Source organism: Hypanus sabinus, chromosome 19, assembly GCF_030144855.1.
Source record: "Hypanus sabinus isolate sHypSab1 chromosome 19, sHypSab1.hap1, whole genome shotgun sequence".
In the NCBI taxonomy this organism is placed as follows: domain Eukaryota; kingdom Metazoa; phylum Chordata; class Chondrichthyes; order Myliobatiformes; family Dasyatidae; genus Hypanus; species Hypanus sabinus.
The window spans coordinates 23,879,479-23,905,468 of NC_082724.1; the positions used below are offsets into that span (position 1 = coordinate 23,879,479).

At 39.4% G+C, this 25,990-nt stretch overlaps 2 protein-coding genes across 8 annotated transcripts in view; one reads left to right on the forward strand and one right to left on the reverse strand.

Moving 5' to 3' along the window:
- appl1 (adaptor protein, phosphotyrosine interaction, PH domain and leucine zipper containing 1) overlaps positions 1–5,600 on the forward strand; it is a 65,268-nt gene extending 59,668 nt beyond the window's left edge. For all 5 annotated transcript variants that reach the window (XM_059944180.1, XM_059944176.1, XM_059944175.1 and 2 more), the window contains 3 exons: positions 394–444; positions 2,008–2,097; positions 4,122–5,600. In XM_059944180.1, coding sequence (XP_059800163.1) covers positions 394–444; positions 2,008–2,097; positions 4,122–4,274 — 294 coding nt within the window. In that variant the 3' untranslated portion in view covers positions 4,275–5,600. The remainder of the gene's footprint in view (positions 1–393; positions 445–2,007; positions 2,098–4,121) is intronic.
- Positions 5,601–7,025: 1,425 nt separating this feature from the next.
- LOC132377804 (dynein axonemal heavy chain 12-like) overlaps positions 7,026–25,990 on the reverse strand; it is a 62,110-nt gene continuing 43,145 nt past the window's right edge. For 2 of the 3 annotated variants that reach the window (XM_059944186.1, XM_059944185.1), the window contains 3 exons: positions 25,152–25,695; positions 17,525–17,678; positions 7,026–9,565 (listed from right to left, as the gene is read on the reverse strand). In XM_059944186.1, coding sequence (XP_059800169.1) covers positions 9,399–9,565; positions 17,525–17,678; positions 25,152–25,695 — 865 coding nt within the window. In that variant the 3' untranslated portion in view covers positions 7,026–9,398. Of the gene's footprint in view, positions 9,566–17,524; positions 17,679–20,849; positions 21,023–25,151; positions 25,696–25,990 lie in introns of those variants that run through there. The other variant, XR_009506773.1, reaches the window with a different exon arrangement.

Consider the following 25,990-nt stretch of genomic DNA (forward strand, 5'->3'; position numbering starts at 1 on the left):
CAAACGTTTGACTAACTGACGCTAATTAATACCGGATGTACCTGTTCCGATTTACTTAGTAAGAGAACCTCTGATTTTCTTCAATCCCGATGCACGATAATCCATGCACATCCTCCCGTACACTTTAAATCATCTCTAGATTATTTATAATACCTAATACAATGTAAATGCTATGTAAAATGGTTGTTACTCTGCATTGTTTAGGGAATAATGACAAGAAAAAAAGTCTGTACATGTTCGAACAACAAGTGCTGGAAGAGCGCTTCCGGGTTTTTGCGATTTGCGGTTGATTGAATTTGCGCATGCGGAATCCATGGATAAAGAGGGCCGACTGTAATTTCTTTTTAAAAATAAATAATTATAGCTGTAAAAATTGTCTCTTTTATTTTCCAGATGTGTGATTCCGTTGGATTGGCAAAACAAATTGCCCTCCATTCAAAAATGGTAGGTCAAAGGAATTTTAGTTACAAGCTACCTTTATTTGTAAAATGGACATACTCAAGGAATATAGAGTATGCATAAAATGGCTGATACTGTTCAAAATTAGCACCTGATCAATAAAGTATAAATTCTGAGTTCTTTGATGGAAATGTAAGTGAGCAGGATACATATCTGCCTCCAAGGTTCTGATATTGACCCTCCTAGTAACAGAAGGATCTGCTCATTCAAATGTTACTGGTTCGGACAAAGTCACATCTCCTGTCAGCAATAGATGAGATATGCTTGGAGCGAGTAGAAAATCCATGTTGAGAGGGATGTACAGAAGAGGAATATTGAAATAAACAATTCCAAGATTTAAAGTTAAAAGTTTCTTGAACTAGGAACTGCATATAGCAAACATGTATAAATCACAATAATAAATTTCTCAATGATACAAATATTGCTCTCTTTGAAATTAAGAATATGGTTGTAATGACTGGCTAAATTAAGATTTACTAGCACTTTGACTAGGATGAAAATGGAAATGGTCTCTCAGTAAACCCCACTCCCACCACCATCATCCTCTGTCCATTACAAGAAGTTCAAGCTCATAGGACTAGATGTTTCAATCCCTTTGATAAGCAGATCCTAACTCATGTCATAGCATAGAGATCTTGAGGTGGGGCTTTGTGGGTGGCAGATACTTCCTGGGGGTCATCAGGTGGGCACCCCACTGTTCTTAGATGTTTTGGTAATTTAAAGCCACTACATCTTCAGAGGATTCAACAGTGCAACCTGGCACCCCCTTCACACCTGACCACTGATGAAGTATTTTAGGGCCCAACTACCGTCACACCTCTTCATCCATAACTAGTAGCTGATTATGAAATGATATTTACAACTTTTACAGGGCTGGGAGGATCTTTATCTATATGCAGATAAGCTCTTGAGCATCCTGATATGCCATTAATTGTAAACTTAAGATCATCTATGATTGTGTTATCCATATTGTAATTTACACCAAATTCAGAGTGTTCATCATCCTGTTGCTCACTTATATACATTAACTCCTGACAAAGTATTCTTTAGTTCTACAATTTTCATTCTTGTTTTCAAATTCCTTCATACTTCTCATCATCTGTCATCTTTTCCAGCCTCATAAACTATCTTCCTGCATTTCCTGACTTCTTGAAGATGTATATTTTAATCGTTCCACCGTTGGCCATCATTCCTTGTGGTTGTTATAATAACACTTATTAAACTCCTCAACATCCCTCCATCTCTTATATTCTATAAAGTCAGAATTATATAATTCACGATATGAAATTATATTCAATTTTAGTAAAACTCTCCTCATTAGTTGCTAAGTTTTGGTCACTATCCTAAATACTACTTAATATGGTGATGTCATTACCAGTAAGATTTGCACATCTTGCTTCTGATAGATATATATCATATTGGAGTCTCCTGAAATGCAAACGTAATACATCAATAACATTGCTGAGAGTTTGGAGTGCTTGCTTTAACTTGCTAGTTCTATTGTAAACCTCTTTATAGTGCAGTTTAATGTGTTACCTGTTGGAATAGGATCGGCGAACCACAGATAAACAGAAGGAACTTGACCGAGAGAAGCAAAGACAATTGAAGGAACTTAACAAGCAAAAGCAAATTGAGAAGGTAAAATCAAACTTGCTCAATGTACAGTATTTTTTTATATCTCAGTTCTCATTTAGTTCAATTGATAAAAGGTAACATCTAATATGGTAGTTAGTAGTAAAGAACTTCAGGATGTATATTGTATACATTTCTCTGACATTAAAGGTACCTATTGAATAGTTTGCACATCCAGATGTTCCTGTCTTTATAAAAGTAATTGCGAATAGCGAAAACAGAATACAGTATATTCTGTAAAGAATATGGCTGCAGGTGGTATAAGATCTAATGAAAACAAAAAAAAAATAGACGTAATCCCTGCCAAACTAGATTTAATGATTATGTTGGTAAGAATGATCAGCACACAGTCCTTGTGTCCCATCTTCACAGCAAGGGGACCCTGTGTGTGTGTGTGTGTGTGTGTGCGTGTGCGACTTCTTCTCAGGCAGTCCCTTGTTTCCATTCCAGTTCTGTAGTCATTGTTGAATTCTTCCTTAATAAGGCAGGAAGTGCTTGATGGGAAGATCAGCTAGGTAGTATGTGAGAGAATATGCTCCTTCTGTTATTTACACAGCTTCTGTAATGAGCGCAAAAGACAAGTCTGGAGAGTTTCCGATCGTTTTCAAGGTCTTACATGGATGCTTTTTTAGTTCTTGTCTTGGTGTCTCTGATCAGCATGCATGTCCATTTTCAACCAAATAAATTCACTCTGCTCTATAGCAAGATGGGGTTGAATGCATTTGGAACTATACAAGTTCCAAGTTGAGTAAGATCAGTTTTTCACAGCGAGTTACATCTCTGGCTAACGTATCCAATCTGTTCCAGTACAGCTGCGTGATAATGTGAAAAAAGATGGGTGTTGTTTCTGAAAACCAATTATCTTAATTATCAATTATCTTAGGCTCAGCTCATATATGTAGGAGTTTCCCTCCTACAGGATGCTTCACTATTTTCTGTTGCTTCCTAAGAGTTTTTTCTTCCATCATGAAGTTAGAGGTAGAGATGCTCATGATCATACAGTGTTCGCTTCCAGTTGTAGCATCTCAGGTAATGAAGTTGACCATGTCTGCCAGCAGCAAGACTTGGACAACATACACTGATAATTGAAAAGAAGAATCTGTGTCACAGAAGTACAGGCAATGACCTCCTTTAACAATAGCCTAACAACTCTCTGGATTAATAACATTACCATTAGTTAACTCACCATCTTCAGCATCCTTGAGATTACAACGGGTCAGAACAAAACTGGAACTAGAACAAGTGCATTAATACTATAGATCTTAGAGCAGGGTGGAAGCTGGGCATTTGTCTAAAACAAAAGTCATGATGGAAGTTTATTGTCGAAAGCCATTCTCTAACCTGGATGGTTGCACCTCTCACCACACTCAAGGACCTTATCATTCAGAACAAAGCAGGTCATTTGATTGGTACCTCAGAAAAGCTCCTTAAAGACTCCACTGCTCGCACACTGTAGCTGCAAGGCTTTTCATCTACAAATGTAATGGAATAATTCTGCAAAGTTTCTTAGACCTGCCAACTAAGTGAGCTGTACTACTTAGAAACATAAGGACTATTGGTTTTGGTGAAATCCACCACCTGAAAGTATCCCAAATTACACACCATCTTTCCTCATTGTTGGTGGGGCAAACTCAAAGATGGCATGTACTTCCACCATCATCTTAAAGATGATAAGGAATGAGTAATAAAGACTGGTCTTGCCAGTGACTGTTCTAGATCAAAAGAAAGTATCTTTGAAAATCTCTGTGTAGGCTTGCACTAGCCTAGTTTTGGAACAAAATGAATTCTGCCAGTAATCAAATTTATATATCCCATACTGAGTGCAAAAGATTCAAAAGGAAAGTGTATTATTCATTGTCAAGGACTCATGAAAATTAGTTGCAAATAGGTATTTATTTATTTTCGATGCGTAGTTCTTTTTAATTCCGAAACTTCATTAGCCATGTTTCCATAGTTAGATTAAACTAAAAATGTCAAAGAAATCCTCCACTTTATACGTGATATTGATTATATGTAAACGATACTTTCAGGATTTAGAAGAACAAAGCCGTCTAATAGCTGCTTCTAGTCGGTCAAACCAGACTTGTGGCGAAGGCCAGTTTCTGACATTGGGCAGCAACAACCAATCAGAAGACAGTGACAAGGGGGATGATGGGAAGAAGAACAAAGAGTCAGAAGCCTGAAGTGGTGAGATTGAAGATGGTATCATCAGTTTGCATGGCCCACATTGAATAAAATCACAGTAATAGTGAGATTAGTGATCACTATAGAACTTAATTTGTAGAATGTGATTCTCGCAAACTGAACTGCAGTTAAACACTAAGACACATGTCACATATTATCTGTTTTAAATAAAACAATGTTAAGTTTTATTCTGAACAGCAAATGGTTGCTTGTTAACTGGTCTCCATATCTTTGCCTTTAATTTGAAGCCTATAATTTTTTTAAAGTAAAGGACATTGTTATATTTTATACATTATGGTGTTGTGTAAAATATGTGCTTGCAGCAATGTTACATTATTAGCTTGTTTATCATTTTTAATTCGTGGAGATCTGCTATGCATAGAATCAGTAAAAGAAAACAGCTACTGCTTTGTATAAATAAATAAAACTTCTGCACAAATACTTTATAATTTAGCAATAAGCTCTGATCTGCATTTTAAAATTGCACACTTGTCTTCTGTGCAGTTCATGAACTCCAAACAATGCAATGAATTGCTTTCTGTGGAACACAGTTTATAAACCTCAATCTGACACACTACTGGAAATTGGAGGTAGTAAACAGGCTAGTAACATAAATTGCTGCTTCTGAAATAATAGAACAGCATTTATAAAATATTATAAGCCGATCTATTATGTAATATTTTGATTTCAATTTTCCGAAGTCAAAGTTGAACGCAATTTGAACTGATTACCTTTTGTTCACCGAGAATTAAGATTAACCTTTGTGCCAGATTCAGTATTTTGTGTTAAGTATAATTTACATTATGAACTTAATGTTAAAGATCAAGTTATTAGTAGTACCAAAAATGGTTAAACCTTTTAGGAACATTGAAATGCTTTGTTTCTCTAAATGTCACATACTTCGTAGAGAATATGTTTTGCAGCTGTGAAATGAGTGAGGGGCAAGAAAGTTCTAAATAATTTGGTTGAACTTAACTGTAGTTGTGCCTCAGACTTCTCACACTGCTGTTCCATATGTAGTGTTTAACTGAAGCAGTGACGGATAATTGATTTTCTTTTGCATGTGTGTGTTGTGGTATAATGAACTTTTGGCTGACTCTTTTTTTGCGTTTTGTAAAATTGCTATCAATAAGGTGGGTTGATTTTATTTGATGTTACTATAACACTTGCCTGTAACCAAATGCATGTCCCTTATATTAAGGTCCAAATGGCTCATTTTGTATGTACTATGGAACTACTTTCAGATTTTAAATGTAAAAGAATTATGTCTTTTTGTCTATTGACTGCAATACAGTAACTATAAAATTATTGTTTTTTTACATTCACTCTTAACTGGCTTAACTATGGAGTTAATTTAATCATTAGTACATTATGTAAAATTTACAGAATTAAACCAAAAAAAACCAAAATTGTTTGTTTAAAAATAATCATAGACTCTGTATTCATTTTGAAAGGGAAACTTATAAAGTAAACAGAAACCATTGCACTTTGTTTTAGAATATGGCACATATAAACTGTAAAATTAATGAGTGAGGTTTTTGTGTAAACTTCAAATTGTTAAAAAGAGATCTATTTTAAAGTTACAAAATTCTTTTTTTTAAAAAAAGCCTTTTTTCCTTGGTGAGTTTAAAATTAACAAATTAGAAAATATCATCCACTAAAACTTAAATGGACAAAATAATTCTTTTAAAATTAGTAATTCAATGGGATCAATGCCTTTTTTAGACTTGTCTCTGATGCACTGCATAAGTAAATGATTTAAAAGAACTTAGTGTAAGTTTAATTATCCCTGGTAACTTTGGCATTTATCTGTGTGATAATATTTTCTAAAGGTCCACATTTTGTAAAATGAAGTGTACATAGAGCAAATGGCAATAAAAATAAGAGAGTTAATTTGTGCGTGTGTGTGTTTTAAACAGATTAGGTGCCATCTTTGTGTTGGCGTATGGCCAAGTGGTTAAAGCGTTGGTCTAGTGATCTGAAGGTTGCTAGTTGGAGCCTCAGCTAAGGCAGCAGGTTGTGTCCTTGAGCAAGGCACTCAACCACACATTGCTCTGTGATGACACCAGCGCCAAGCTGTATCAGCCTAGGCCCTTTCCTTGGACAACATCGGTAGCATGGAGAGGGGAGACTTGGGCTGAATGGCCTCAATCAGTGTAATTTACCTCGCGCAACGTAAATCTGTGTAGCTAAATACAGGATCAAGACTGGAGCATACGCACAAATGACTCAGATAGTGTTTGAAATCAAATTCAAATTCAAGTTTATTGTCATACAACTGTGCACATGTATACCACCAAATGAAACAATATTCCTCTGGACCAAGTTGTACAGCACAGTACATATAACTTATACACAAAACATAAGATAAATCACCACAAGTAAATTAACAAATAATAAGACACAAGTTAAAGTAATACTGGTGTTTCATATGTGATGAGACCTGTATGGTGGCAGGAAGTTCAGTAATCTTACAGCCTGGGGGAAGAAGTTGTTTCCCATCTTAACAGTTCTTGTCCTAATGCTACAGTGCCTGATGGTAGGGGTCAAAGGGAGTTTTGGACAGATGGGAGTGATCATTGACAATGCTAAGGACACTGCGTATGCAGTGCTCTGGATAAATATATCTGATGCGGGGAAGAGGGACCCTGATAATTCTCTCAGTAATCCTCGCAATCCTTTTTTGAGGCTTGCAGTCAGATGCCCTGCAATTCCCATACCAGTGATGCAGATTGTCAGGGCATTCTTGATGGTGCTCCTGTAATAATTGGTTAGAGTGTTTGGGGGCGGGGGTGGTGAGGGAGCCTCACACTCTTCAATCTGCTCAGGAAGTGGAGACTGTGCTTTCTTGACCAAAGAGTCAGTGTTGAAGGACCAAGTGTGATAGTCATGTGTACTCCCAGAAACTTGGTGCTCCTAATTCTCTCCATGGAGGGGCCATTTATGTGCAGTGAGGAATGATCAGTCTACACCTTCCTAAAGTCCACAATCATCTCTTTGATCTTTTCCATGTTGTGACTTCTTAAGTTACCGTGCTCTGCCATTCTACCAGCTGCTCTGTCTCCTCCCCTGTATGTCATCTCATGGTCGTTGTTGACGAGGCCAACCACTGTTGTATCATCAGTGAATTTGATTTGGTTTGAACTGGATCCAACCGTGCAGTCGTGTGTCAGCAGTGTGAGAAGCAGTGAGCAGAACACACAGCCTGGTGAAGCGCCAAAGCTCAGTGTAATGGAGTTAGAGATGTTTCTGCTAACACGGACTGACTGTTGCCTTTCTGTCAAGAGGGTCAAGATTCAGTTGCAGAAGGACGAGTTCCAACCCAATGAGGGCAGTTTACCCATCAGCGTCCAAAAGGTGATCGCATTAAATATTAAGCTGAAGTGCACTGGTGCAGGAGGCACCATTTCGGGGTGGAGTGCAGAGGCTATGGCATCATCAGTGGACCGATTTGAGCGATAAGTCAACTGGAAAGAGTCCGATGTAGCAGGAAGATGGGATGTTATGTGATCCATAACCAGACACTCAAAACTTCATTATTGTTGAGGTCAGTGCGACTGGATTGTAGTCACCCAAGCAGGTTACTGTTGCCCTCTTGGGCACTGGGATGGTGATGGCCACCTTGAAGCCTACAGGGGCAGTTGACTATTCTGGAGAGATGCTGAAGATGTTAGAACCTCTGTTAACTCACACCCAACCAGGTATGTTATCAGGAAATAATGCTGATTTTAAAATCCACCTCAAAATATTGTAAGGTAATTAACCATGTAGAGCTCTGAGTCTGCCAAACTATTTATGTTTTAGTATGCAGATTAATAATTATCTCTAGTTCATACAACGCTGTGAAAAATATCGTGAAGTATTTCAAAGTGAGAGTAGTTTGTAAGTATCTTAAGTGCCCGTCCATTCAACTGATTTTGCTTCGAAAAACCACAGGAGGTACAGACAATGAAGGCAGGCTGAATATTAAACCATGGATTCATGTGTGTTCATTCAGCTTCAGCATAGCAGATAGTTAAAATGAATTGAAACAACTGAGTTTGTTCAGCTTTCTGCGATTTTAAGCCACTATCTATGTTACACAAAAGTTAGCTGTACTTCGAAACCATTGAACGTCAGACAAGCATAGGACCATATTCAGTAATTATCAAGTCCTAGTAGTATATGTCTGTCAAAAAATATATACAAAGCAGTTTAAAGGGTTGTAACAATGCAATTAAATGAATGATGTTCTTTTTAAAGTGTGTATGAATATTCAAAATCACTTTTCAAAATAACATTTCATTCCACAGCAATTGGGAAGACATTTGCAAATTTGAGAATTGGCATTTTTACCAATTTGAATAAGTGAATAGATTTTACAGGGTACAAGTAAGTGAATTTTAAATTTTCACTCATTTAAAAAGATACACAAACCTGATTTCAGAAATCTGAGATACTACCAAATCGTAACACACTGAACAAGAAGTTCCTTTCAGCTTATTGTTATTACAGAGAGTAGATTAAAACTATTATTTACAATGGTTTAATACTAAATTTGTTTAATCATTCTGTTTAAAATTCTGTCTTTTAATATTCAAATAACAATTTATTTTGCTGACCAGTTTTGTACTTGCTGCTATTGAAAATCTATGAATAAAAAAACAAACAATACATTGGAAAATGCAACTTATTCGGTTATTAGTTATTAAACATGTATTTACAAACTACTGTGCCTTAGCATGTGTTTCAAACTTTTATGAAATAATGCTCTCAATAATACATGTGTATTAAACATTAGGCAAGTCAGATCTTAAGTGAATATTCAGTGACAGTAAATTATCACCCCCCCATTTAATCATTCTCCTTTTCTCAGTAAAGTAAGCAAACAAGCATATATCACTGTTGTGTGAAGCAACCATTGCATTTCATTTGTTTTAATCTTAAATCTATTCAATGATTACAGTGAAAAACATAATGGAAATCCAATCTGCTTCACTGGCCTACGTTGCTTTTCTGCAAGTACTAATTTCACTCCCTCTTTTGGATTTTGATTCTAATAGCACACCTATAAATCTATTCACTTTAAAACTGCAATGGCAATGGTTATATTTAAAATGTAAAAGGGCATTATTGGAAATGAGTCACATGTTTGGCACATTATAAAGGTTGTATTCTTTGAAGAGAATGTATTCCTTCAGGCGAGGGGGCAATGTCAGGAATGTCATAAACACTGGACACCGCAGCCTCAATTTGCCCATGCATTTTCGGATCATCAGCCTGCATAGGTGCTTCAGAGAACGTGGATTTCCTGGAATTGTAAAATGCAAACATACTTAAAGAATATGATTGGTAAGATTTCTGTTAATTTGTCTTGTTTTCTTGAAGCACTGACATAAATTAACTAAGTGAAGAATACACCTGTGGCTGTGATCGTCGGAGTGGACTGAGGCAGAGTGGGTCGGCTTTGGCGAGAACAGGCAGAGGCAAGGTTTGAACGGGGCACGACTGCGCAAGCACGTGAAAGTCGGCCCATGAGGCAGCCGGGGAATTTAAGTAATGAGCAGAGGCTGAGTACGAGCTTCACTCCAGGTGAGGTAAGCTCCTTTAATTAATCTAATTAGATTAGAAGTAGGTAATGGAGGCAGCAGTTAGGGCAGTTGAGTGCTCCGTTTGCAGTATGTGGAAAGTCAGGGCAATCACAGCTGTCCCTGATGACTACACCTGCAAAAGGTGCATCCAGCTGCAGCTCCTGACAAACCGTGTTAGGGAACTGGAGCTGGATGAACTTCAGATCATTTGGGAGGCAGAGTCAGAAATAGACAGGAGTTTCAGGGAGATAGTCACCCCTAGGAGTCAGGAGACAGGTAGCTGGGTGACTGTCAGGAGAGGGAAGGGGAATAGACAGGAAGAGCAGAGCACCCCTGTGGCCGTTCCCATCAACAATAAGTATACCGTTTTGGATACTCTTGGTGGGGACAACCTACCAGGGACAAGTTGCAGTGGTTGCATCTCTGGCACCAAGACTGGACCCTCAGCTCAGAAGGGAAGGAGGGAAAAGAGGAGAGCACTAATGATAGGGGATTCGATAGTTAGGGAGTCAGATAGGAAGTTCTGTGGAAGAGATCGAGAATCCCGGATGGTCTGTTGCCTCCCTGGTGCCAGGGTCCGCGATATATCAGATCAAGTTCTCAGTATTCTCAAGAGGGAGGGTGAGCAGCCAGATGTCGTGGTCCATGTAGGGACCAATGACATGGGTAGAAAGAGTGAAGAGATCCTGAAAGGTGAGTTTAGGGAGCTAGGTGCCAAGTTAAAGGACAGGACCTCCAGGATAGCAATCTCAGGATTGCTACCAGTGCCACATGCAGGTGGGTTTAGAAATAGTAAGATAGTGTAGATCAACACGTGGCTGAAGACATGGTGCAGGAAGGAGGGCTTCAGATTTACAGATAATTGGGCAGTTTTCCAGGGAAGGTGGGACCTGTTCCAGTGAGACGGTTTACATCTGAACTGGAGGGGGACAAATATTCTTGCAGGTAGGTTTGCTAGAGAGGCTCCAGTGGATTTAAACTGGATACGAGGGGGAGGGGAACCAGAGTGTAGGAACAGATGTATAGGAGAAGGAAGAAAAAGAAGACAGTAAAGTTCTTTGTACTGTTAGAGATAAACAGAGAGGAAGAGGTGGAGAATTTCTTAAATGCATTTATTTTAATGCTAGGAGCATTGTAAGAAAGGTGGATGAGCTTAGAGCTTGGATTGATACCTGGAAATATGATGTTGTAGCTATTAGTGAAACATGGTTGCAGGAGAGGTGTGATTGGCAACTAAATATTCCTGGATTTCGTTGCTTCAGGTGTGATAGAATCGGAGGGACAAGAGAGGGAAGTGTTGCGTTGCTTGTCAGAGAAAATATTACAACAGTGCTCTGGCAGGATAGATTAGAGGGCTTGTCTAGGGAGACTATTTGGGTGGAATTGAGGAATGGGAGAGGTGTAGTAACATTTATAAGAGTATATTATAGACCACCTAATGGGGAGCGAGAATTGGAGGAGCAAATTTGCAAGGACATAGCAGATATTTTTGTAGTAAGCACAGGGTTGTGATTGTGGGAGATTTTAATTTTCCACACATAGACTGGAAAACCCATACTGTAAAAAGGATGGATGGTTTGGAGTTTGTAAAATGTGTGCAGGATAGTTTTTTTACAGCAATACATAGAGGTACCGACTAGAGAAGGAGCAGTGTTAGATCTTCTGTTAGGGAATGAAATAGGTCAGGTGACAGAGGTATGTGTTGGGGTGCACTTCGGGTCCAGTGATCACAATGCCATTAGTTTCAATATAATTATGGAGAAGGATAGGACTGGACCCAGGGTTGAGATTTTTGATTGGAGGAAGGCTAACTTTGAGGAGATGCAAAAGGATTTAGAAGGAGTGGATTTGGACAGTTTGTTTTATGGGAAGGATGTAATAGAGAAATGGAGGTCATTTAAAGGTGAAATTTTGAGGATACAGAATCTTTATGTTCCTGTTAGGTTGAAAGGAAAGGTTAAAAGTTTGAGAGAGCCATGGTTTTTAAGGGATATTGGAAACTTGGTTAGGAAAAAGAGAGATATCTACAATAAATATAGGCAGCATGGAGTAAATGAGGTGCTCGAGGAATATAAAGAATGTAAGAAGAAGCTTAAGAAAGAAATTAGAACAGCTAAACCAAGATACGAGGTTGCTTTGGCAAGTAAGGTGAAAATAAATCCGAAAGTTTTCTACAGTTATATTAATAGCAAAAGGATAGTGAGGGATAAAATTGGTCCCTTAGAGAATCAGAGTGGACAGCTATGTGTGGAGCCAAAAGAGATGGGGGAGATTTTGAACAATTTCTTTTCTTCGGTATTCACTAAGGAGAAGGATATTGAATTGTGTAAGGTAAGGGAAACAAGTAGGGAAGTTATGGAAACTATGACGATTAAAGAGGAGGAAGTACTGGCACTTTTAAGAAATATAAAAGTGGATAAATCTCCAGGTCCTGACAGGATATTCCCTAGGACCTCGAGGGAGGTTAGTGTAGAAATAGCAGGGGCTCTGACAGAAATATTTCAAATATCATTAGAAACGGGGATGGTGCTGGAGGATTGGCATATTGCTCATATTGTTTAAAAAGGGTTCTAAGAGTAAACCTAGCAATTATAGGCCTCTCAGTTTGACATCAGTAGTGGGTAAATTAATGGAAAGTATTCTTGGAGATGGTATATATAATTATCTGGATAGACAGGGTCTGATTAGGAACAGTCAACATAGATTTATGCGTGGAAGGCCATGTTTGACAAATATTGAATTTTTTGAAGAGGTTACGAGGAAAGTTGATGAGGGTAAAGCAGTGGATGTCGTCTATATGGACTTCAGTAAGGCGTTTGACAAGGTTCTGCACAGAAGGCTAGGAAGGTTCAATCGTTATGTATTAATATTGAAGTAGTAAAATGGATTCAACAGTGACTGGATAGGCGATGCCAGAGAGTAGTGGTGAATAACTGTTTGTCAGGTTGGAGGCCGGTGACTAGTGGTGTGCCTCAGGAATCTGTACCGGGTCCAATGTTGTTTGTCATATACATTAATGATCTGGATGATGGGGTGGTAAATTGGATAAGTAAGTATGCAGATGATACTAAGGTAGGTGGCATGGATAATGAAGTAGGTTTTCAAAGTTTGCAGAGAGATTTAGGCCAGTTAGAAGAGTGGGCTGAACGATGGCAGATGGAGTTTAATGCTGATAAGTGTGAGGTGCTACCTTTTGGTCGGAATAATCCAAATAGGACATATGTGGTAAATGGTAGGGCATTGAAGAATGCAGTAGAACAGAGTGATCTAGGAATAATGATGCATAGTTCCCTGAAGGTGGAATCTCATGTGGATAGGGTGGTGAAGAAAGCTTTTGGTATGTTGGCCTTTATAAATCAGAGCATTGAGTATAGGAGTTGGGATGTAATGTTAAAATTGTACAAGGTATTGTTAAGGTCGAATTTGGAGTATTGTGTACAGTTCTGGTCACCGAATTATAGGAAAGATGTCAACAAAATAGAGTACAGAGAAGATTACTAGAATGTTACCTGGGTTTCAGCACCTAAGTTACAGGGAAAGGTAGAACAAGTTAGGTCTTTATTCTTTGGAGCGTAGAAGGTTGAGGGGGGACTTGATAGAGGTATTCAAAATTATGAGGGGGATAGATAGAGTTGACATGGATAGGCTTTTTCCATTGAGAGTAGGGGAGATTCAAACAAGAGGACATGAGTTGAGAATTAGGGGGCAAAAGTTTAAGGGTAACACGAGGGGGAATTTCTTTACTCAGGGAGTGGTAGCTGTGTGGAACGAGCTTCCAGTAGAAGTGGTAGAGGAAGGTTCGGTATTGTCATTTAAGGTAAAATTGGATAGGTTTATGGACAGGAAAGGAATTTAGCGTTATGGGCTGAGTGCGGGTCAGTGGGACCAGGTGAGAGTAAGCATTCGGCATGGACTAGAAGGGCTGAGATGGTCTGTTTCCGTGCTGTAATTGTTATATGGTTTATATGGTTCCCCTCAATAATAAGTATACAACTTCAGATACTATTACAGGGGGGAGCCACAGCGGCTGGGTCTCTGGCCCTGAGTCTGGTGCTGTGGCTCCTAGAGCAGAGAGCTGAAGAGCTGATAGGAGATTTCTATCAGTTCTATCAGACAAGCAGAAATTAGGTCCTGTGGGTGCAATAGAGGCATCCGGATAGTACGTTGCCTCCAGGGATGTCTCAGATTGGGTTCATGGCATTCCCAAGGGTGAGTGAGGGTGACCAACCAGAAGTCTTGGTGCATATTGACATCAATGACATCAGTAGACAAGGTGAGGAGGTCCTGAAGAGAGATTTTGTGAGCTAGGTAGAAAGCTGAGAAACAGGACTTCCAGGGTAGTAATCTCTGGATTGCTGACTGCTCCACATGCCAGTGAGGATAAGAGTAGATTGATTAGGCAGGTAAATGCGTGGCTGAGGAACTGGTGCAGGGGGAAAAGGTTCAGATTTATAGGTCATTGGGATCTCTTCTGAGGAAGGTATGACCTGTACAAAAGGGACGGGTTACACTTGAACCAGAGGGGGTCCAATATCCTTGCAGGCAGTTTGGCTAGAGTTGTTCAGGTGGGTTTAGCCTAATTTGGCAGGGGGAGAGGAACTGGAGTGAAAGGTAGTTAGTTTACAAACAAAGGCAAGGTGAAGTGAGACTCCTAGCAAGGAGAGGCTGATGATATGACAAAATTGCAGTCAACAGGATGATTTGCAATTTAAAAGGTGGATAAAATCCAAAAGGATGAATACAAGACTTTTATATTCAATTATATTTGAATGCACGCAGAACAAGGTTGATGAACTTGTGCTCCAGTTACAGATGGGATATACAATGTTGTAGGCATCACTGAATCGTGGCTGAAAGAAGATTATAGGTGGGAGCTTAATGTCCAAGAGTGCACATTGTATTAAAGGTCATACAGAAAGCTCTGAAGGTAGGTAGGTCACCTAGGGCAGACGGTATGTACCTCATGGTTCTGAAAGAGGTGGGTGAAGAGATTGTGGAGGCATTACTAATGATCTTTCAAGAATAACTAGATTCTGGAATGGTTCCAGAAGACTGGAAAATTGCAAATTTTATGCCACTCTTCAAGAAAGTAGAGAGGCCAAAGAAAGGAAATTATAATCTGACCTCAGTGGTTGGGAAGATATTGGAGTTGATTGTTAAGGATGTGGTTTCAGGGTAGTTGGAGGCACGCATTGAAATAGGCGATAGTCAGCATGGTTCCTCAAGGGAAAATCTTGCCTGACAAATTTGTTGGAATTCTTTGAAGAAATAACAAGCACAATAGACAAAGGAAAATTGGTTGATGTTGTATATTTGGATTTTCAGAAGGTCTCTGACAAGGTGTCACACATGAGGCTACTTAACAAGCTATGGGCCCATGATATTACAGTGAAGATTCTAGCACACATAAAGCAGAGGCTGACTAGCAGCATGCAAAGAGTGGGAAAAAAGGAAGACCATGCTGGTTGGCTGTGGATGACTAGTGGTGTTCCACAGGGGTCTGTGTTGGGACCAATTCTTTTTATGTTACATGTTAATGGTTTGGATGATGGAATTGATGGCTTTGTGTGCAAAATTTGCAGATGATACAAAGATAGGTGGAGAGGCAGATAGTTTTGAGGAAGTAGAGAGGCTACAGAAGGACCTAGACAGATTAGGAGAATGGACAAGGAAGTGGCACATGGAATATAGTGTCAGGAAGTGTATGGTCATGCACTTTGGTAGAAGAAATGGAAGTGTTGACTATTTTCTAAATGGAGAGAAAATACAAAAATCTGAGGCGCAAAGGGACTTGGGAGTCCTTGTGCAGGATTCCTTAAAGGTTAATTTGCAGGTTGAGTCAGTGGTGAGGAAGGCAAATGCAATGCTAACATTCATTTCAAGAGGATTAGAGTATAAGGATGTAATGTTAAGATTCTATAAAACACTGGCAAGGCCTCACTTGGAGCATTGTGAGCAAGTTTGGGCCTCTTGTCTTAAAAAGGATGTGCCAAAACTGGACAGGGTTCAAAGGAGGTTCATGAAAATGATTCCAGGTTTGAACAGCTTCTCATATGAAGAGCGTTCGATGGCTCTGGGTCTGTATTCACTGGAATTCAGAAGAATGAGGGGTGACCTCATTGAAACCTATCGAATGGTGAAAGGCATTGATAGAGTGGATGTGAAGAGGAAGTTTCCTATGGAGGGAGAGTCTGAGGCTAGAGGACACAGCTTCAGAATAGAGGGGCTTCCTTTTAGAACGGAGATGAGGAGGAGTTCTTTTAGCCAGAGAGCGGGGTGAATCTGTGGAATCCATTGTCACAGGCAACTGTGGAGGCCAGGTCTGTATGTATATTTAAGGTAGAGGTTGATAGATTCTTGATTGGTCAGGGTATGAAGGGTTATGGAGAGAAGGCAGGAGACTGGGGCTGAGAGGGAAAATGGATCAGCCATGATGAAATGGTGGAGCAGACTTGATGGGTGAAATAGTCGAATTCTGCTCCTATGTTTAATGATCTTATGGTAATAAAAAGAAATGTTTCAGAATATTTTGGAATCTATGCAGGATATACAGTACAGAGGTAATTCACTCTGGGGTTATGTTCCACTTCACTATCAACGTAAGCATCATTCAGCTCCTTTTCCCTCACATGCTACTCCGATAAAAACTATAAGTTGCTGAAATACTCAATAGGTGAGACAACATCTATGGTGAGAGAAAACAGGTAACATTTCAAGTTGATTGTATTTTATCAGCTGAATGTCACAATCAGCTGCACCATGTGCTAAATAATGACTTAATATTTCTGCCTTCACCCTATCATTAGCTGTGGTCTTATCCTACCCAACCCATCCCGACTTTCCTTTTTTTGGTGAGTCAGTAAAATTTTACAACTTTTGTTTCTGGTTCCTGTTTGTCTTCATAATCTTTTGAACTTTATTTCTAATCTCTTCATATTCTCTCTCATCAGGCACTTCACACGTGCTAATAGGAATGTATATCTTTCCTTGTTCTCAATTGTCTTAATTCATCCATAGATTCTAATGAGTGTTTACTGTGCCTTTTCTTATAAGCAGAATAGATTCTTCCTGTTCCTAGTTCTCTACCTTTAACTTGTTTCCTTTGATTTACCAAAATTCTCACCCATTTTATCTTCCCAGGATTTATTCTCAACCACAATATTTACTCAATTTCCGTGATTCAGATCTGAACAAATGCCTGGTATGCATTAAAATGCCATTACAATTAAGGATGGGGTATTTGCTTTTTGAATGATGCAGAGGCAGCAGTATTAATCTGTATAGCTGGCTGTGCACAGGTTTCAAATTTAGTAACTTCAAGGACATTAGTACACATGCAGAGAGCTATAATACAAACTTCCACTTGCCAAGTATTTAATTTTAATTATATAGTGCTAAGAAACTGCACATGACTTATTACAACTGGTTTGAACACCATTGTGGATTTTTCCTTTACTCTTTATCAGACCACATGAGTCCTCTTTCCTTCCCTATGATTGATGCAGGAAAAAAATTATATATATATATATATACTGTTACTATACGACTGCCAAAAAGAGGAAACTATTTTGACATGTCAGTAAATGTACAGTAAAAATTTAACGATAGGCACCCTAAGAAAACATTATGCAGAGTTAGTCATTCCCAAAGATATTGAATCTGTGTATTCAGAAACTTACTCATGATGTATGTGATTTCTGCCCATTCACTTTGCTGTTCAAGTACACTCTTCATCTTAGAGCAGAAATTAACGTGAGCCACATAATCCAGCATCACACGAACCACTTTCCCCGATAGGTGCTTTAACCAGTTTAATGTAATAACTTCACAAAACTGAAACAGAAATTAAAAGGTGAAATAATATAAAACAAACACAGGGTTAAATGTTCTAAAAATACTTCTTTCATTCTCCCCTTTCAAACTATAATGAAAAAAATGGATGGTTTTGGGTGTTAATCTCTTATATTTATCCAAATTGTTTCTTCCAGTTCTGCTGCACTAGAAATGTGAGTTCTGGAAACATCATTAGTTTTTAAAGTAAAATTTTGGCTGAATTTTGGTATTTAGCTTGCAATACTTGTGCTAAAGTTTGAAATCTATTCATCATTGACACAACTTTTAGTATTAAATGTCTTCATCATATAATAGTTTGTATAGGGAGCCTGGACAATCTGTTCAGCTTCTGAGAACTGTGTGGCCAAGCTCATACACAAGCTCATCCTGTCTGATCAATTAACAGTAAGCAAGAGGATCCTCTCATGTAAGGCCATGGAATACAGCAACCATCTTGAACACCATCAGCTAAATTACACCAGAGGTCCAACCACTCTAATACACATTTCTCACTGAGTCCAATACTCCATCTCAAAGATCCCCCCCAGAATCTTGTTTAAAAATTGGGCCTTCTGAAATGTAAATTATTTTCTAGATGTAAGGAGAGAAGGAATTAAAAAAAACCTGTAAAACCCAATAAATGGCTTAAAACAGTTCGTTAACAAACAGAAGGTACAAGTAAACATAAAACATACAAAATTAGTTTTTGATGATCATAAACCCAGCCTAGGAGCCAATCTTCAAAATGGCCTGGACTTTGCAATTAGTGGCAAATGTTGAAAATGAGCCCTCTATTACACATCCAAAGATATTAACTTTTACAATTGAAATTGTGGCGATTAATAATTGATTCTGTCACAAACTCTAATGGTCTAAGACCCTTGTGGACAGTAAAAGCAATCATTAGAAGAACAAAATAATGTAACTAGACTAGTTTAATTTAAAAACCAAAAAAACATATTTATACAATGTTAAAGGAACTTGTGGTTCGTAACAAAGCAGGAATGCTCTCTCAACGAGAGCTCTGTACAAAGACCTAGTGATCTCTGAGTTGCGAACAAGAGGAACGAGATATCAGTTGCTGTATGTCATCATTCAACAACATCCTTAATGTTCAGCAAGCACAATTATAAATTAATGTGCTAACAAAGTCAGAATACAAATGTCCAATTAAGGTAAAAGATTGAATAATCTAAATAAAAACAAGATAATATATTTTTAAAGCTATTATATGCTAATGTTTGTTTGTGTGTGTGAAGAAATTATAATATTTACAACGAAATGTAAGATGGCAGTGCACTCAGATGCAACAGCTTCTGCAGGGTCCAATGGTGATATTGTCTTTTTTAAACATATTTTTTATGATTGCGAGATCTTGCTGGAGACTAAGAACTTAAAGAACCACAGCTCTACCCCATGAGCGAGCTGCAGAGAACATGAAGTAGCTGGCCTTGGTTCCGACTGTAAGGCTGCCTGTGAAAGAGAGGAGTCCGTGTGTGAGGGAGTTGTGCAGTCTAACAGTGAGTGATCGCTTTAATCGCTTTTCTTGTGAGCAAAAGACCATACTTGACATTAGTGGAATGCTGCAAGTCCAATTCATCGGTTTATTGGCGAATGGTGGGAGACTGATGGTGGGGGAGCTGCGTGACCTTGGTCCCAGTGAGGACCAGGCTTCCAGCTGTGGTGTCACTTGCTTGCAGCCGCCCAGAAGCATTGGAATCGGGCGGCCGACCAGAGCGCTGGAGTCAATGCTGCTCTCCAGTGTTCGCTCAGCGGAAGACAAGTGTGCAACTGCAGACTGCTGAACGTTCATGGACTCAGGGACTAGGACTATATATTTTTTGTGTAACTGTATTTTATTGATATCTTACATGCGCTCGCTATCTTAAATGTACTGCATGTGCCTTGTGCTGTGTATGAGAGTTGGTTCTGTGTTTCGCACCTGAGTAACGGTGTTTTGCTTGGATGTATTCGTGGATAGTCATGAATGGTTGAATGATAATTAAATTTGAACTTGAATATTTATACCTAAAATTAGTTATTAGAGCTTGAAAGGGAGTGATTGTGGCTCGGTGTGAGTTTGAGTAATCACTCAAGTGTACTGCAGCTAAGCATCAGATTTTCAGGACAGTTCACAGTTCATAAATAGGCATGGTTCACTTCAAGTGGCTTCCGCTGGTTCTTTCGATGAAGGCTACAAGTAGTGCAGCCAGTGACTAACTCTGAAACGCCTACCCAAACTGTTCAAGCTGTTACTTTTCTGGAATGTCAAGCTTGGCAAAAGTTTACTTCTTCAAATTTACAACTGAATGACAAGTCTAACCATTACAAAATATCTCCAGCAAACTAAACAACTGTCTTGGAAGGAAGGAAATGCCACAATGTTAAATGGTAATCTTCAGTGCTAAGGATATTATAGACATAGCATGAGCAAGGATGAGCAAGTCCAGTGGGCAGTGATCAAGTACCAGCACTTAAATGCTTCACGTACCTCAAAGCTGAGCAGAAATCTCGAGGGACAGGACAACATTTATAACAATTTCTGTATTTAAGTGCATGTGTGGCTGTCGGAATTACTGCCGATGTTACAATTTCGTAAGGGATGGCATGATTGCATCACAATCATAACAGCTGTGCCATTAACCAATAGTGGTTTGTACAACTGGCAACTTCTGCACTCTGGGTCAGACCGCAAGTTTAATTTGGAGCAAGGATAATTGTAACATCTGGTGCTTAGCCACGGTAATTATCAAAGACAAGTGGTCAAATCCATTGTGATTTTAAGTTTCAAAAAAAAGAACTTATCCATGGAATGAGAAACAGAAACAAACATTTCAAATGAATGACCTTTCATCATGCAATGGAAAAAGTTACAAATCAAACCTATTTTAAATTGCAGAGAAGGGTGAGAAGCAAGGAAAACAGAGACTAAAAGAGACGGAATGTTTGAGTGGTGGTGGTGCTGGCTGAGAGAGGGCTTCAGGCTTGTAACCTGCCACTGGGAGAGATTCAAATAGAAGATGAATGAGATGAGAGGAGAGAGGATATACAGATGCTAGAAGTGTGAGATACACAGGCCTCTCATTTTAATTCTTCTACTCATTCCCAACATGAACTCTCTCTGTCTGATTGTTTTAAAATGTTCCAACAAAGCTCAAGGTAAGCTCATACCTCATCCTCTGATTAGGCATGATACGGCAGCAACTTCAGATGACAAACTTTTCCTGTTTGTATCAGATCTGGCCAGTCATAACGAAAGGTCATACAAAAGATTCTGCAGATGATGGAAATCTTGAGCAATGCAGTGAAACTGCTGGAGTAATTCAGCGGGTCAGGTACCATCTCTAGGGGGAAATGAACAGCCGATATTTCAGCCCAAGGGCCTACATCAGGACTGAACCGCCGAGTTCGTTGGGCATTTTCTGTGTGTTGATAATGAAGGAACAGCCTGCTCAGTTAACTTTGGTTTTCTCTCTCCACAAATGTTGCCACGCCTGCTGAGTATTTCCAGCAACGTATTTTATCTAAGGTTTCCAAGCTTGCATTGTTCCGTGTCTCACATTGTTTCTTTCCCCAGTCTGCACTTTTCTCATTCGTTTCCTCCCATTCACAATTTCCCCAGGGAGATACGAGGGATTAACAAGCATTCACCACTCTCCTTCAGCTACATTAGACCATAAGACATAGGAGCAGAATTAGGCCATTCGGCCCATCGAATCTGCACCACCATTTCATCATGGCTGATCCATTTCCCTCTCAACCCCATTCTCCTGCCTTTTCCCCATAACCTTTCATGCCCCAACTAATCAAGAACCTATCAACCTCTGCCTTAAATACACCCAATGACTTGGCCTCCACAGCCGCATGTGGCAAAAATTCCACAGATTCACCATCATCTGGCTAAAGACATTCCCCATCATCTCCATTCTAAATGGTCATCCCTTTATTCTGAGGCTGTGTCCTCTGGCCCTGGACTCCCCCAGCACAGGACACATACTCTCCATGTCCACTCTATCGAGGCCTTTCAACTTTCAATGGGTTTCAATAAGATCACTCCAGTTGTTCCAGATTCCAGTGAGTACAGGCCCAGAGACATCAACTGATCCTCATACACTAAGACTTTCATTCCCAGGATCATTCTTGTGAGCTGCCTCCAACTTCAGCACATCCTTTCTTAGATAACAGGACCAAGACTGCTCATGATACCATGTAAGCTTCAACAATGTCTTATAAAGCCTCAGCATTACATCCTTGATTTTATATTCTGTCTTTTTGAAACTAGTGCTAAAATTGCATTTGCCTTCCTCACCACAGACCCAACCTGCAAGTGAACCTTGGGGAAATTCTGCATGAGGATTCCCAAACCTTTTTGTATCTCGGATGTTTTGAATTTTTTCCTTGTTTGGAAAATAGTCTATGTCTTTTATTTCTTCTACCAAAGTACATGACCACACACTTCCCGACATTGTATTCCTTCATTTTCTTCTTTGCCCACTCTCCTCATCTGTCCAAGTCCTTCTGCAGCTATCCTGCTTCCTCAACACCACCTGCCCCTCCAGCTATCTTTGCATCATCCTCAAACTTGGCCATGAAGCCATTAATTCCATCACCCAAGTAATTGACAGACAACATAAAAAGAAGCCATCCCAACATTAAACTCTGTGGAATACCACTAGTCGCTGGCAGCCAATCAGAAAATGTTCCCTTTATTCCCACTTTTTGCCTACTGCCAGTCAACCACTGCTTTATCCATGCTAGAATCTTTCCTGTAATACCATGGGCTCTTATCTTGCTGAACAGCCTCATGTGCAGCACCTTATCAAAGGTCTTCTGAAAATCCATGTACACAACATTCACCAATTCTCCCTTGTCAATCCTGCTTGTTATTTCCTCAAAAAATTCCAACAGATTTGTAAGGCAAGATCTTCCCTTAAGCAATCCATATTGACTTTGGTCCATTTTATCATGTGCCTGGTAATCTTATCTTTTAATAATTGACTCCAACACCTTCCCAACCACTGAGGTCAAGCCAATAATTTCCTTTCTTCTGCCTCCTTCCTTTCTTGAAAAGTGGAGTGACATTTGCAATTCTCCAGTCATTCCAGAATCTAATGATTCTTGAAAGATCTTTACTAATTCCTCCATAACCTCTTCATCTACCTCTTTCAGAACCCTGTGGTGTAGTCCATCTGATCTAAGTAACTTATCTACTTCCAGTTTCTCAAGCACCTTCTCTCTAGTAATAGCAACTGCACTCACTTCTGCCCCCTGACACTCCTGAACTTCTAGCATACCACTAGTGTCTTCCATAGTGAAGACTGGTGCAATAACTGCTACCCCCATGACAATAATAATTCGACCCCTGTCTCAAAGCAATCACAGACAGTCCCTTTGTTGTTAATAAAATTAGCAGCAGAAGCTGGCTACACAGCTTGATAAACCCTTTCTACCATTTGATATGATAACCGTTAGGACTACATTCTCGTCTACTCACTGTAACCTTTCACTTTGCTATCATGTAGCTATGTACCTCTGTCTAAAGAACATTCAATGAATCTGCTTCTATTCCTTCTGGGATAGTTCAATGACTCACAGCCCTCCAAGTCCCCTCATCTTACTTATGGTTCACAACAAAGGAAGCCATTCAATTCATTGACCACAGGCCAGTTCTCCACAGAACACTCCCAACAGACCCAATCCTCTTATGCTTCTTGTAATATCCTGTCTCCCGTCTACTAATTCCCTGTTGATGCTTTTGCCACTGGCCTATTCTGAAAGTAAATTTACTATTAATCTACCAGCATGCCTTTAGAGGTCAGAACATCCTGCAGAAACCTAATAGGTCACAGAAAGAACATTAAAGCCTTACGCATACACGTATCTTTCAATCAGAATTGAACCCAGGTTACTGGAGTCATGCGGCAGCGGAAATGATAACTGAGTTACTCATTTTTAAGTAAAGATATTGAGTTCTAGATTCTCACACATGATAAACATCCTCTACATCATTCTGCCAAGACCTTTCAAAATCTTGGGTGCTTTAACAAGTTCTCTCTCACTCTTCTAATCTCCAGCTAAGAATGGCAACCAATCCTTCTTCATAAGACCACCTGAATTTCAGGTATTGGTTTAGTAAAACTTTTCTCAACTGATTATGAAGGATTAAAGTCCCTTGTTAAATAAGGACTTACTCTGCATGGTCTGAAACAGAATGAGTGACCATTCATCAGATCTTCTGGAAAAGAAAACAGAAATCAAACAGGTTTTTAATTGTAGACATGAGGGAGGAGTACAGCTAGTTGTTCGGAAAGGTGTCCAGGTATCTTTTGGAACTAAATCACAACTCTACAATTATTCTACAACCATCAGGTTACTGAACCAGCATGGATAGCTTAAGCGTTCAAAGTTCAAATTAAATTTTATTATCAGAGTACATCTATGTCACCACATTCAACCCTGAGATTCATTTTCCTGCAGGCATCCACAGAAAATCGATAGAATAGTAACAGGATCAATGAAAGATCAAGTAGAGTACAGAAAGCACCAAACTGTGCGAATACAAATATAGATAAATAACAATAAACAATGAGAACATGAAACATGATAAAGGTCCTTAAAGTTGTGGGAACATCTCAACTGATTCAAAGATTTACAGATTCATTTTCAAGGACACTTTACAACTCATATTCTCAATGTTATTTTTGTGTGCACATTTTGTCTTTTTTACATACTGCACATCAGCCTTTGTTTATGTAGCTTTTCATGAAATTTTATTGCAAGAAAATGAATCCCAAGGTGGTAAGTGTTAACATATCCCTGCCCTCTATTGTGGACCTGTACTCTTCCAGGTTGAAGAAGAGGGCGGGGAACATCATAAAGGACTCCTTCCATCCTGCGCACGGACTGTTTGAACTGCTTCCGTCTGGTAGGCGCTTCAGATCCCTCCAGACTGAGACTAATAGGCACTGGAGAAGTTTTTTCCCTACTGCGGTCACTTCGCTGAACAGGTAACTGCCGGTTAATTGTTGGCTAACTATTACTTGGATTGTACTACTTGTATGTATAATCTATATTTTCATTTATATTTATCATTATTATTGTTATGAGCAGAGAGACAACATCTGCCGGAAGTAAATTCCTTGTATGTGCACAGGTACGTGGCGATTAAAGTCTGATTCTGATAAGAAATTTTCTTTGAAATTTGAACCTTTTTACTTTGGCAATAACTGATACCGTTCTGTTAGCTTTCCGAACAACTAGCTGTACTCCTCCCTCATGTCTACAATTAAAAACCTGTTTGATTTTTGTTTTCTTTTCCAGAAGATCTGATGAATGGTCACTCATTCTGTTTCAGACCCTGTAGAGCAGAGCAGCAATTTTTGCTCTTATTTGAGTTCTCAGATATTTCAGAAATCAGCATAGGAACACAGAGTCATTCTGACAGAGAGGTACAAGGATGAATTCAGTACCTACCATGTTATCTTTAATGACAGAAGGTGTCCATGCTTCAGAGGCAAATAAGGGATGGATTTTGTTTTCATGTGGACAGTCAAAGCATCGATAGATGTCGTAGCCATAACTAAATAACATCCTGAGCATTACTTCGTCATTTAATGCATACTGCAAAGCAGATGGGAAGTGAGTTGTGTTTACTCTACAATAGTAATTCACGTTGGCTCCATGGCGAAGGAGCAGGCTAATGAGCTCATAGTTGCCGAACCTCACAGCTATGTGGAGACAATTGATGGGATCCTGATTTGGTAGTGCACCAGCCTCCAGAAGGAGTCGAGCAGAGCGAATATCGTTATTTGACACAGCGAAATAGAGGGCAGATTTCCTATGATCATTATAACTTCTGCGAAGCCAGGGACTGAGCATGAAATTGACATCAAAGCGAGACTGGAGAAGCAACTGGAGGCATTCTTGCTGTCCGCCGGCTGCTGCAGAGTGCACCGGGCTTATTCCGCTCTCCTGGATAGCAGAATGGTCTGTCACTGGAATTAACAGCTCCAGCAGCCTATACAAAGAAAAGTTTAGAATAAACCACAGTGATTTATTTTAAATCGGCATTTCGTCACAGTCAGAAGTAAAACAGGAAATTTAAGAAATTCGCAGTTCGGTCCAGGTCTTGCTGAGTTGGTTTGCTTTTTTTGAAGCTGCTGTGCAGATGTAGAATTGTTCCACATTTGCACAGAGGTTCATAAAAGCTTCCTGGCCGACTTTGACAAGATCATGTGGCGTACCAGAACAAGCCCCGTACAGGAATTACAACTAATGGCAAAGCCACGCCACTGGGCTCTGTCACCTGCCAA